At 40.2% G+C, this 14,688-nt stretch overlaps 1 protein-coding gene across 2 annotated transcripts in view; it reads right to left on the reverse strand.

Moving 5' to 3' along the window:
• LOC111861409 (low-density lipoprotein receptor-related protein 4) overlaps positions 1-14,688 on the reverse strand; it is an 88,343-nt gene that overhangs the window by 27,476 nt on the left and 46,179 nt on the right. For both annotated transcript variants that reach the window (XM_023845948.2, XM_033750301.1), the window contains exons 7-13: positions 13,033-13,234; positions 10,165-10,297; positions 8,410-8,596; positions 7,675-7,828; positions 5,623-5,832; positions 3,460-3,641; positions 2,411-2,574 (exon numbers count right to left, since the gene is read on the reverse strand). In XM_023845948.2, the coding sequence (XP_023701716.1) occupies positions 2,411-2,574; positions 3,460-3,641; positions 5,623-5,832; positions 7,675-7,828; positions 8,410-8,596; positions 10,165-10,297; positions 13,033-13,234 (1,232 nt within the window). The remainder of the gene's footprint in view (positions 1-2,410; positions 2,575-3,459; positions 3,642-5,622; positions 5,833-7,674; positions 7,829-8,409; positions 8,597-10,164; positions 10,298-13,032; positions 13,235-14,688) is intronic.

The raw sequence follows: 14,688 nt of genomic DNA on the forward strand, positions 1-14,688 counted from the left end.
AGCCGTTATCTAGATCGCATAATCCTGGAGGCCGTTGAGATTGAGCTCCATCCGAACAACATGAACAAGGAAACAGGGTTCAGTCTCAACAAGTCATGGAAGCCACTCATCTCTTGCCTCAAGAGAAATACAACAAGCCACTCCAATTCTTCGCCATATCAATGACGTCAGTAGCCTGTCCCCAGGTATCATGTCATTGACGTCAGTAGCCTGTCCCCAACCAACTAGTTCTTCTTGCCTACCGCACTTCCTAGTGCTATTGACCTCAAGTTCCTGGATTTACTGGCCGTCCCCCCCCTACTTAGTACACATCATATGGTCTTTATCGCTCTCAACAATCTCGACAGACGTGAAACATCCTTTCCCTCAAGAGAATCCTACTAGCCACACCAGTTCTTCGTCATGTCATTGACGTCAATAGCCTGTCCTCAACCTACCGGTTTTTCTTGACTACCGCACTTCCTAGTGCTATTGACCTCAGTTTCCTGTACTCACTGGCCGTTTCCCCCTCTCCCTTAGTCACACACCATATATGGCCTTAATCGCTCTCCACTGCTCCCATTGGTCCGTTCTCCCTAACCCCCCCCCCTGCCTACTTCGTATATAAGCAGCACCTTCCACATCCTATCACCACAGCTACTGCTCTCCGCAGCTATTCAACTGCTCTGAAGATGGAGGCGCTACGTTCCTCCGAAACGTCGGCCAAAACGAAGAATACACGGTGCCTAAACCCAGAAGACAACTTTCTTCAGTAAGTGAAGTTGCTGAACAGATTTTATGAACCTAGATTTAAGTTTCTGGGTTTTCTCAGGTGTTCTGTGTTATAACACCATGTAGACTTGTAGACGAATACTGACGCTTCAGAGGGACATGTTACCCCCATCTTCAGTGTCACTCCTATGACAAAAGCCATACTGAACTCCAGAAAGGTATTGTTTTCCATACCATCATTTCCATTGGCCCAGAATGGGCTCCTTTTCCTATCCCCCCTACTCTGGGTCAGAGTGACCACTTTCATTGCAGCATGCTTTCTTCATCTTGCATATTTCCACCCTGAAGATGGAGGCAGCATCTTCCTGCAAAACTTCAATATTCACCTATAACAGTATACAGCAATACCTCGCATAGTCCAGCTTCAATCAGTCCAGATTCACTATAGTCCGGTTTGAAAATTTCAAAACAAACTAAATTTTAATTGAGCAAAATAAATATAAATTACAAAAAATTAGTACACAAAATTATTGTAATACATAAATGATCGGTTTTTTTCCCTTTATACAGTCAAGTCTCGTTTTGTTCTGTTTATTTTTATGTGGTTTTAAGTTATGCGATACAATATATATTTCAATTTTTTCTGGGGTTCCCCGTTGTATATATATGTACCCATGCTCGGGTCATTTGCTCTTGAGCTCTGACACCTATCACTGGAGGAGGTGGGGAGAGCACTAATTTCACGGAATTTTGGAAGAGCTACAACATCAGGAATGTTATCGAAAATATAGGCGAAGCACGGCATGAATTAATGGCAAGCAATATGAGGGCAGTATGGAAAGAACGGGAGGACAACTTAGACAATGACGACTGTGTTGAAGTGCCTGCATGAGAATTAACAGCTTAACAACTATCAAAAATTATTGGAATGGTTGAAACCTTGTCAGAGCATATTATGGAAGTTGATTCCAATATTGAACGTAGCCTTACAATTCGCCAAACGATAAGCAATGCAATTCGTTGCTACAAAGAAATGTATGAAGAGAAAAGGCCAAAGAAGAAAAATGTGCAGACATCATTATTGCAATTTTTAGACAATAAAAAATGAATTGCAAAAAACATGAATTTTTAAAAATTATCTTCTATATAAAGACATTTGAATTTATTAATCGTGTTTTATTTATTGAAAAATGGAATTTTTTGGGGGGCACCATTTATCATTTTTTGTATGTATGTATTTAGTTCCTCAATTATTCCGGTTTCAAACAGTCGAGGATATTGGCGGAACCAATTACGCGGACTATGCGAGGTATTGCTGTATATGGTCAAGGCCCACACAATCTCCTATCAAATGAGTACCGGAGGCTCCTCCCCACCAGGGAGAAAGCAGCAGCAGCATGAAGCTGGCACTCATCCCATGTAGTGCCAAGGTTAAGTGTCTGGAGTTACCTCCACTCCCACATGCCATATTACTTTGAATATGTGACACCCACAAATTTAAGACGCACCTAATTTTTGAATGTGGGTTTTGGGAAAGAAATTAAAAAGGTGCATGTTCCTCGAATTTAAGGTACACCCCAATTTTGACAACAGGAAAAGATGTGTAATACAGTATATCTTCACAGTGTGGTGCATAATTAAACACAGGAACAACTTGACTTTTTTTTACATCAAAAATTGCATTCTTCTCTGCACTTACCTGTGGATGTCCATGGGAAAGTGAAGTCCTGAATGTATTGTCATGAAGCCCGTTCCAGTGATTTTATTGACAGTGGAAATGCTCTTCGTATGCCAGTCTGTCCAGTAAATTGCGTCCTCAAATATTGTCAATGCAAATGGATGTGGCAGTCCTTTACTGATCACCTGAAATAATGTTCATGTTGAAACAACTTTAATGTCAATATTATGATAATAATTCTTTACAACTTGCCATTCAATACCACAGAAGTTTTGATTCAAAAGAAAACACCACAGCTTGTACTAAATGGACCAGAGAAAATATTTCTTACATTCCTGCAGTTTCCGTGGTTTTCTGGTGCAGTCCTAGCCAGACCAGAGCACTCACACTACCGATAACTACCTCCATGGAGCCAAGTCTTCTTCAGAGGTTAACTGTTACTCAGCTGCTCTAGAAATTATCAGTATTTTATTGAAAGAAAAGTTCATAATCTCGTTCACAAGAGCCCAACCATAAAACCCAGTGGAAGAAGAAAGGTAGAAAACAATTCACAGTTTCTGTCAAAACACCAACTGGGACAGAGAAAAAAGCTACTTTGAATGGTACTACAGGAATGGCTCCTCTCCATGGTTCGGTGAAATAAAAATGAACCGCCATACCTTTGTGTCGGTAAACCATATGAGATCAAGCAACATCAGTCTTAAAGCAAGCTTAAGCAGAGTTAACCTTGTGTCCGCAGCACTCTGTTCTCAAATGTTCTCAGTCTGTTCATCTCTGTGGGTGACCAAGTTTCACACTAACTCATACATATTTTAAAATTCCAATATTATCACATTTCTTTCTTATACGAGTATGACCTCTTTTATATAATAAAGTGAAAACCCCACAATTACTCCCATTTTAAAGTAAAAATACTATACAAGGAGGTGCTGAACTTGGGTGAATAATGAATGCAGTTGTCTTAATGTCCTTTAAACACACCAGAAAAGTAAAAATTTGCTTCATGGCATTGTTTGGGCACAACAACTGCAGGCACTTGCCTCTAGTATCGCCAGTCTCTCTCTTCATACCTTCTTTCTGTCCTTCCCATCAAAATTTGATGATTCGATGACGTGGTGTTTGGCATCAGCCCAGTAGATTCGATTCATTGTGTAATCAAGGCACAAACCGTTAGGCCAGAACAGGGACTCCGTGACAATAGCCACTCTGTTGCTGCCATCCATCTCTGCTCGTTCAATCTTTGGAACTGGGCCTGAAATTGCAGGGAAATAATTATGTTGCTGTTAATTAGTCAGTTCTGTGGTTATTTAATGATGCATTTCAACTGCATATATTAATGAAGCATTGAATTATAGGATGATTATGAATGACAAAATGGTATAAACATGTGGAAGGAAGTGGTTGTGGCTGATTTTAAGGCACTCCCTCAATTTGTGTGGAGGGGCAGAAAATATTACATATACAAGAACGCTGATTTATGTAGCTCAGTTGATCTTCTTTTGAGGGTGGGGATATTTTATGATGTCAGTCGGTAGACAGTAAAGTGTTGAATGGTAGGGTGATATGTGCATACTTCAGCTTCTTAATGGGGCACACGGTAGCATAGTTAGCTGAGGCACTATGCTACAAGCTTGAAGGTTGTGGGTTCGAGACCCAATGAGGTGGATTTCTTCAATTGACCTAATCCTTCCATCCACACTATGGCCCTGGGGTTGACTCAGCTGCCAACACAAATGAGTACCAGGAATCTTCCTGGGGTGGTGCATAAGGCTGACAACCTCACCACCATCTGTGAGCCGATTGTCTAGACATAATGTGGGACCCTCAACATCTCACAACCCTATGGGCCTCCAGGGCCTGTTACAGGGATAGCTTTGCCTCAGCTTTTTATCTCGTTATGTTATTCAGTCATTAAAAAGTTTTTGCTGCTATATACTGTGATACTGACCAGGAAGGAGAAGACATTATATATGTAGAATGGATATTTCTGCTTGTTTAACTTCAAGGAGAACAGCCTCTGAGAAGCTGATAATTGCTCAACTAGTTAAGAAATTTTTCCCCTCTTGTGGAGTCTGAAGGTTCACTGATGTATTCACCAGTTTCTATGCAATTTAGAATTTGAAAAGATGGTGTTGAATGAAGTAACAGACAAGATTACACATGACACTTTGTTGACAGTTTGTTAGGGGGTCATGTATATATATCATTGTAGTTATGAATTTTGTGGCTTCCAGGTAGTGAATGCAGCTCAGGAATGGGACTGGTTCACGCTTCAGCTTTATCAAATACCTTCTCTTATCTCAGTATGCTGTACATCAGTATCTTCAAATTTTTTTGGAAAAGGTGTTGGCCATAGTGACTTAGCTCATGTCTTCATGTAGATACCACCAGGAGGGCAAATAATTTCTCATCAAATTTCATATGTAAGACTGACAAAATCTCAGTCAGTAACAGAACAGTTTGCCACTGTCTTTTCACTGGATTCAGTTTCATTTCTCTACACACATACATTTCAAATCGTTGCAGTTTTTATGCATTATTTTAAGAAACTGTCAATCTCTAGACTTTATTGCTTCAAACTGTAAGATGACAGATGAATAATGAATTGGAAAGGATCTGTAAGGAAGCAGCTGTGGCTTCATTGAGGTACCATCCCAGCATTTTCCTAGAGGCAGTGATGAGGACTACAAAGGACCTCAATCAGAATAGCTAGTTTCCAGCCTGAGAGTCGAACACAGGCCCCCTGAATACAAAGCAAGAGTGCTGCCTGCTTGACCACAGTGTTTGCTATTAGCTGTCCTGTTCACTTATTACATACACAATTGTATTGCTGACAGTGTCAATCCACAGTGCATATATTACAGTTAACAAATGTATATTTTCCCTTGTGTTATGTTATGATATGTTATGTAGTTACCTTCATTCTATTTATGTTACTCTAACATAACTGCACATGCTTGCTGTTCAGACAAATGAACACCACACTTTTCTCAGCACTAATACTGTTCCCCTGAATTAAGACCTGATGGTTAAGCTCCTGGAATAGGGAGATTTAAATCCCCTATTCCCAGATACTAAAGTTTTATCTTATCAAAAAATATTTAAAATACAAATCACATGACTTCATAAGATGTGCTTTTTATATTCATACAGATTTGTTCTCCAATGTTTTTCTTCTTTTTTTTTAATTTAATTCAGCATGGAAAGTGTTAAATAATGAACTCCATACATACCCCAGTCTGTCCAGAAGATAAAGGCTTCCCCAGGATGAACCGCAATAGCTCGTGGCTTGTCCAGATCACTAGAAGCAATAATGACACGCAGTCTTCCATCCAAGGTCGCTACTTCCACGCGACGTGTCCCAGAATCTGTCCAGAAGATGGTGTCATGAATCCAGTCAATTGCAATTCCACCTGGACTTTCCAGACCCCAGCGAATCACATCTGTCAGTACAGAATGTGTAAGCATTACATACATACATACATAGCATTCCATAGATCCATGAGTTAGTCAGATGACCTACCGGATGTGGAATTTGTCAAAAATCATACAATACATATATACATGCACAATTCAATTTCACATAAATAGTAAGGATTTCACAAAAGTAGTAAAATATCCATCATAAATCCATACATTAACATATACTAGATTTTTTTTTCCTGTGTTCCAAACNATTTATATCATATATCTTTTATGTCTTAGTCTGAAAGTCTTGGAGCATATGTAGCAATAATTTCATAAAATTGTAACACAATATTCAAAAAAAGATTTGCAACCTCAGACTTTATTTTTATGGTGAAGGGTTGTTTACTCCATTCCCAATCCCTAAATTAGAGGACCACCTCTTGTTGTGTCTGTGACTGCTTGATCAATATATTGCACAATCAAGGGATGAGAGTTCAATTCCAGGCATGTGCAAGAGATTTTCTCTTCTCCACAGCATCCAGACTGGATCTGGGGTCCACACAGGTTACAAAAGAAATAACTAACTGCTTGGAACAGGGTCACTCTTGAGCAACTGACACTCACTTTGCTTGTCAAGGAATTTCCTCCCTCTTATGGAACCTGAATATTCACTACTACACACACAACAACCCACTACACTATGTGACTGTAATCCAGTCCACATCCTCACAGCCTTTTTCCTTTGTCCCAAAGTTGTCCTCTTATCCAGCTTATTTCTGCCAGATGGTTTTCTTCCATTCAGTTTTTCCAACTCAAAATTATAATGTATTTATCTCTTCTGTGCATGCTACAAGTGCTTCACATCTCATATGTAGCAAACAGATTAGACATGGTAATATTTAGTCCTCTCTTTTGTGGGTTATTTTATGACCTTATCAGTAACTGGATTGTATAGTGTCAAATGGTAATGGATTTAAAAAGTGATGGAAGGAAGCAATATTTTCCTACAGGGACCGAGTTAAACCACAAAAAACCTATCAGGATATCTGTCATCCTGAATGAGATTTAAACTGAGCACAGCCAGGATAGCTCGGTCAGTGTAGCGAGTGGCTACAGGCTGTAAGACCGAGGGGTCAAAGTTCAAGTTCTGGTAGGGTCAAGAATTTTCACTTCTCCATTTTGTCCAGACCAGCTCTGGGGCCCACCCAGTCTCCTATCAAATGGGTACCAGGAGCTCTTTCTCCCAAGGTGAAGCTGACCACTCACCTCCAACTAGTGCTAAGGTCAAGAATACATCCACTCCCCCATATGTCTTCATGGCATAGTGGTTAAGTAGTTAAGCACAGAGACAACTTTACCTTTACCTTTACCTTTACCTCCTGTATGTCAGTCTGGGACATTATCTCTATGCTGGTGAACTCAGTGAGAATGTTGTTAAGAGTTAAGCGATTTTTATTACTTCAATTTATGCTGGTGGTACTAAAAAGATAAATTTTTCCCTAGGCTTAATTAATTAGTTAAACACCACGCTATGAAGATGTATGGGGGAATGTAGGTATAGCTCCACCATTCTTGACCTCAGCACTGGATGGAGGTGAGTGGTCAGCTTCATGTTCCTACTTCTTCACCCCCCGGGGAAACAGCCCACAGTACCCAATGTATAGCCGGTTGGGTAGGGTCCAGAACCAGTTTGGTCATTGCAAAAAAGAAAAGAATCTCTTACCCTTCCCAGGAATCAAACACTGATTCCTCAGCCATGCAGCCTGTAGGCTAGTTGCTGTACTGACTGAGCTATCCTAAAACTTATAAAAGTGTTCTTTGTTACATGTTTGTTGCTTTTATTTGGTCCAATCATAGCAGGCTTGTGCATTACTTACCAAAAGCCCCTGTTCCATTCAGTGTGGCTCTTCTGATGACATCCATAGAGACATCAGACCAGTAGATCAGTCCTTTCTTGTAGTGATAATCCAAAGCAATTGCGTTGTGCAGCCCTTTCAGTAAGGCTGTATACTTGGCACTGTTGAGGCTAATCTGCATGAACAGTGCAACATACAGAAGTTAAACTTGTATGTGATAAGCATTTAACTTGCAAGAGCAGCCTTGCGGGTGCAACTTCTTGTTGTGTGTTACATTGTCACATATTATATTTGTTTCTTCTGCAACATAATTGGGAGAGCATAAAGGTTTTAACTAATTTTAACAAAATTGAAAAATAATTTAGATTTTAAATGAATTTTAACAATGTTTTAGAACAGTGAACTAACTAAAATGAAGCACAGCAATTATGTAAATAATCTACCCAATGATGATCTTCTAATGTCAAAACATGTTTCAGAAGAAACAGCTATAATGTGCGACAGTGTAGCGCACCACCAGTCTACATTCACAAGAAGAAGTTACACCTATGAGATTGCCATGTGAATCAATCGATTGACCAGTACAACAGGGTGATGAAATATAGTACTTTATGTGTTGAAATGTCAGATTTCATTTTGAAATGTAGATTTGAAATAAAATCTGTACAGTCATGCAACTACACTAAATGTCTACCATATTTCTGGTGAACAGACAAAGAGTTGAACATTCTGAAAGACAGTAACGCACTTACTTACTTGTCTTATATCTACTCTGTTAGCAAAGAGAAGGGTTGGAGCAGCACCAAGAGCCTTACACGTACGGCCATCAGGGCGGAGAATGTAGCCAGTCATACAACCGCAAGTAAACGAGCCAACTATGTTTTTACATCTCTGGCTACACACTGGGCCTGTCTCGTACAGGCACTCGTCAATATCTCGACAGCTGCACATTAAAACAATGCTGTATTAGAGGCTTAAATGAAGGCAATTTAATGCTGAATTCATTGATTTAGGATCACTGAAATCGAATATTAATGAAAGAAAACCTTACATTGAGTATTAAATGAAGGTTTGTTTCACTGTACAAACTACTGTCCATCACATAAAATGATGTCCTATCAAACTCCCAACTAACAATACAAGAAATATACACAGAAACTTGCACTACACTCCTTTTTTGTACATTTACTTTATTGTATCTGAGGTTCTTACAACTGTGAATCATCTCTGATGTGATGCTGTAGTAGTGGCAGATGGTTACCACATATGAAATGTAGCATTGTAGATAGGTACCAAAGTTTTGTAGGAACATATTGCCTAAATCTTCAGGGTTCAAGTGTCTAAACTGTGTGTATGTAGGCTGCAAGAAAGATGGTCATGCAGATCAGCCAGAGAGGAAGTGGAGCCTGGTCAAGGTCATTAAGAACAGCTGAGCATGAAAATGGTTCTCTTAGGGCCACATACATATCACTTAGAATTACTGGGTTTTTGGACTTTGTCCCTTGTCCCTTATTCTCAAAACCTAGTAGAATGCAGCATTTCAGAAACTGGAGTGGGAGGTTCAGTGATTGAGGTTAGTTCTTTCCAAGGGACCCAACAGAATAGATGTCTCTTCATGCACCTGAGGACAGAAGGAGATCCAGTTTCTGAAACATTGTGTTCTACTAGTTTTGTTAGAATACTGGACGATGAATGAGGTCTGAAAACCCAGTAATTCTGAGTGTCATACACCATCATCATCATCGTCTACCACAGAAGTATGTTCGGCTGAAACATCTTTATCCTCCTACAAGACTACAAATGATGTCACAGCCCAGAAGAAAACAATCTGAACAGCTGGCACTATGAAAACATCAAAATTTGTACATCACATCTCATCACAGAAGACTGCAGTTTCTGTTTCCTTCATAATCTTGCTTCCCCCCATTTTATGATGTGAGGTTAGATAGCTCAGTAGGTATAGCAATGGGCTATGGGCTGGATGGCTAGGGTTTGATTCCTAGTAGTGGTAAGAGAATTTTTTCTTCTCCACAGCATCCCGACTGGCACTGGGGCTCACCCAGCCTCCTATCCAATAGTTGCTGGGAGCTATTTCACATGGCGTGAAGCTGACCACTCATCTCCATCTAGTGCCAAGGTCAAGAATGGTGGAGCTTTTCTTCCACACACGCCCCACGTCTTCATGCCATGGTGGTTAATGAATTAAGTAGAGAAATAATTTTACATTTTTACTTTACTGTTTACCATTTTATAATGTTCATGTGTTTATGACACAGGTATTCTTGGTCAGGCTAATCAGTGGGTATTAATTACACTCTACAGACAGTTCTCCTACTCCATGCTTTATTATGCTTCTGTGCTGATTTGAACACTGAATATTATCAGAATAAAATGGGATGAGGGGAAGAAAGAGATGCATGTCTTCAGAGTGGTCCACAGACCCGTACCCCACAAAGTCAAACTTCTGTAGCCACAGGCATTGCAACATGAAGTAGTGTAGTGTCCACATACCTGTACCCATCAGAGTTTAATGTGTAGCCAGTGTGGCAGCTACATGCATCAGTTCCATTTGCCAGGGTCACACACTGCTGATGGCACTTGCTTCCAAGCTCACACTCCTTCTTGCGAGGACAGTTCCGTTCATCTTCAACACAAAATGGTACAGACACGTGCAGTAAATGTCGGCAGGCTTCATGTGTTTTATAAATATATCACAATTGCCATTTAATTTAAATCTTAATGTGAGTATCTGAAGTTGACAGAACACTTTGTGTGCAGCATCGTAAGGATGAACTGGTGTGGGGCTACATGGTAGTTCTGCATGGCAACGCTTCATTTGAGAGCATCAAGAAGCAAATGTTAAACAAATGATGTACAGAAGACAAAATGAGGTATGCAATGCAGAGTGAAGACAGAGTGGGCAGAGATGCAAGAGCAGTACTTACAAGATGGTAAGGGAGAATGGAAAGGCTTCATCATGAGATGGAAGGTGACACATAATCAGTATCACTGAAACAAGAAGCTGACATGTTATTCACATCCTTGATAACTGACTGAAACAGGAGGGACAAACAAATATGAAACCAGACTTCTCTAGAATGATGAGAATGTAACGAAAGCAAATGGTTGTCCAGCTAATGCAGAATATGCGAATGAAACACTTGTAGTTTAAACACACAACACAACAGGAGGAAACACCGAGCAAGACGAAAAACACGAATATGTGATGGGACTTCACATCGAACATTAGAAGCTCAAAATGCAAACACAGATGTCTCCACAAACAGTTTTAGAACACTTGATGATGACCGATTACAGTTGAAACATGTAGTGTACAATGTGGTTTTTAAAACAAGTTTAAAAGACACCATTGTGTACATGTAGTAACTTTTAAACAAAATTTTAAACAGTGTTGCACATAAGACAGAATATCGAAGAAAGTTGTTAATTAATGTGAAGGAAGCTAGAGGCCCAGAGAGCACATGATGAAATGGTGATCAGAAGGTGAGAGATGACACCAGCTGTGAAATAACTTTGATACAAGAAGTCAACTGCCCACAGAATGTTCCATGTCAGGCATTAGTTCATGTCATGTGTATGCATGGCACCTTTGTGAAGGAAGTCACCCATTCTTATGAAACATCAGTGGATGATGATTTCTGATGCTAACAAACAGCACATATCTAACATTTAAACAGTGTGATTTGTTAATGTTAAGGGTCATGTCACCCTCTCGTGGCTGGAATTCTCATGTACATTATTCTCCAGTGGCGTAGCATGACTACCGAAAGCAGGGAAGCAACTTTATATACGTGTATATAAATTTTTTCTACATATCCTATAGTTTCTATCTTCTATTTAAAAGAAAACAGCTAGTAGTTTAATATGTATTCTAAATTTAAGGTAATATATTAAAATAACACATAATTATCAACACAATTTTATAGCCATCAAATGAGAGGGCTGTGAACCTGGAATATAATTAATGCTTACTTTATTGTTTATAATTCAGCTCGATTCTTCTGTTTTTCTTGGCAAACAGATCAATAACCTCATCTAGAAAAATGGGTTTGGACTGCAGTTTGTTTAGGAAGGACTTTTCAATGTTCATCAAAGCCAGTGATGACAACCTATCCTGGTTCTGCGAATTTCTAGTAAGCACGCTTAACTGCAAGGTCACAGATTATTCTACTGCAAACTGTGCCTTACATCTGACAACATTGCTGGAAGCACGAAGCTGGTAGCATACCATAGCGCATAGCTCACTTACACACAACACTGACATTGAGTCAGCCAGTTAACCCAGGGGAGGGTGGAAGCGAAAGACCTGCTGCTTCCGCGGGTGTTGCAGTTTAAATTTCCCTGCATTTTGGAAGAAAATAACTGATCTATCCTGATAAATTGTCTATGTAACACATTAAAACTTGCAATATTCTCATTATATGTAATATATGTTCTCAGATTAATTAATATTTTGAAGTATGAAATATTTTTTTGAAATTGAAAAATTGCCAGAAATGTTCTTGGTTGCTTTTCTATAGGGAAGCAATGCTTCCACCACATCCATGTACCCTACGCCCCTGTTATTCTCAGACTAGAACAGTCATGTCAACATATTCAGATGCATTTAAAGTTCCTGGTTCTATAATATTCTTGACAACAAAACAAACAAATCATATAAGAACTCAAAACTAAATCTATAGAAGCAAAAGTTATGTAACTGAGGATTACTGGGCTCCTTAACTTTTTCCCTTGTCTGCTATTCCAAATAAAACATAACGTTTCAAAAACAAGCTGTAAAGACCTAATAGATCCAAATTTTCCAAAACGTTGTGTATTGTTTAAAATGCAAGGTAATGAACAAAGTTAAAAAATCCAGTAATAATATGTTTAATGTACCATCTACCACCCCTGTGGTCTAGTGGTCAGAGTTCCTGGCTACAGATCCAGAGGTCCCGGGTTCGATTCCCGGCGCTACGAGATTTTATGAGAGGTAGTTGGTCTAGAATAGGGTTCCCTCAGCCTTGTGAGAATAATTGAAGAGCTATTTCAAGGAAATATCAGCTTCGGTCTAGAAAACCGAAACTAACGGCTAACCCTCTATCCGCTACAGTTGGCACTAGCTTCGCCGACAAGCGGCGGTCGCTCAGTCGGTATAGTTAACTTGCGGACTAAAACCACAGGTTTTTTTTTTTATTTATGTACCATCTTCAGAACACTTTAAAATTGGTTGAATTTCTGTTTCAATATGCCCACTAAATGGAAGACTACAAGCTCCCAAAAGACACCCAGTTAAAAGATTACTGCATGACATGAACACTGATGCCAAATCAGACCTCTCTTCCAGAAACACTTACAGTGCTCTGATATGTGACTTACCTTCACCCTTGGGACAGTCTTTCTTTCCATCACACACATGTTTCTTTCCGATGCAGGTGATAGCCGATCTCGATGATGTTGACGTTGAATCATTGCTACTGATGTTGCCACACCTGAATTGAGATTCCTCACATACAGCCTCACACTTCTCTTCGTCTTCACCTCGAGAGCAGTCTTGCACACCATCACACAGCCACGTTTTCTGTAACACACAGCAGTCACACGTCTGTAAATATCTGCTTCAAACATGAACAGTAAAAGGTAAAGTTGTCCATTAAGTATCACGCCATGGTGACAAATGGGGAAGTGGAGGTATAGATCCACTATCCTTGACCTTGGTACTAGATAGGAGTGGTCAGCTTCATGCACTGGCCACTTTACTGCTGAAGAAAGAGACCCCAGTACCCACTGGATAAGAAGTTGGTTGGGCCCCAGAGCCAGACTGGACACTGTGGAGAAAAGAACAGTCTCTTGCACCTACAGGGTATCGAACCACGACCGTCCAGCTCGAAGTCCATCACTATACCGAGGCGCTCTGAACACTAGGCTGCTGCATGGAGTATGAGGCAGTCAATGAAATTCACTGAAACGCCTTCACATCAACTAAGTGTCTAGGGACCTATTGGCCTTGGACAAAAAACGGGGTAGGCTGGTAACAGGGCTGCTGGCTGGCCACTGTACGCTGAGGCAGATCCTACATGTTGTGGGCTTCTGGGAAAGCTCTGTGTGTAGGAATTGTGAGCAGGAAGAAGAATCCTGCTATGTTATTATGCTTTATCTTCGTTTCTGTATGGTCAGAGCTGACAGACATGAGGAGGGCCTCAGTCAGGAGAGTTATGGCTCTAGCATTATGGTCAAGGCCCCTTCAAAGGCCCTAACAAGGTCGGGGTTGCACAGTGGGCCCAGCAATGGTGTTTCAGATGACCAAAATATTTGCCCCTCTAAGTCAGTACATCAGTAGGACTGGTGTTTACATTAGCGTGGTGCCACATCTAATAACAGGCGTGAAAATAGTTCGGCCGTGGTCACGGCTCGTGTAAACAAAACAGCCGTGAATGCATAGGCACGAACGCATGCCTGCCAGTCGCCACACTTCTCTCAGCCAGGCGTGACAAATAACCGTGTGTCAGTTCTGTGGTGCACCCCGTGCGGGAACGTTGCCGAAATGTCAGGAAAAGAGTTAAAGGATGCGGACAAACTGTCGCTTAAGTTATTGGAGAACAATACCACATTTTTCAAACCGGATATCACCAGTTGATTCATGTGTGTCGGGAAATAAGTCGACAGAGCGCTCCTGAACATTGTGACCGATCTGAGGTGCAACATTTCGACCAAGTGGATTGGCAGCAAATTATGAATTTTCCCTAGTGGTTATTCTATGTATGTATTTTTAGTTTCGGTTCTTAAGTTTCCGCTGTGGTTTTATCAAACTCTTTTCTTAGCCTTGTATTATTGTTTCGTTTGAAATAAAGAATTTTGAAATACGTATGATTTTGGAATTTTCAGTTTCCCTCATTGTCAGTAAGTCAATCCCTGGCAGTAAAGAGTCGTGGTAACTGAATTCTCCTAGTGACACGTCTGAGATGAGCAAACATTTAAGGTACAAATCCTTTATCTTTCAAAATCAAATGATTTTGTATGTTCAGAAATCTCTCA

This window comes from Cryptotermes secundus, unplaced genomic scaffold (genome assembly GCF_002891405.2).
Source record: "Cryptotermes secundus unplaced genomic scaffold, Csec_1.0 scaffold289, whole genome shotgun sequence".
Lineage (NCBI taxonomy): Eukaryota > Metazoa > Arthropoda > Insecta > Blattodea > Kalotermitidae > Cryptotermes > Cryptotermes secundus.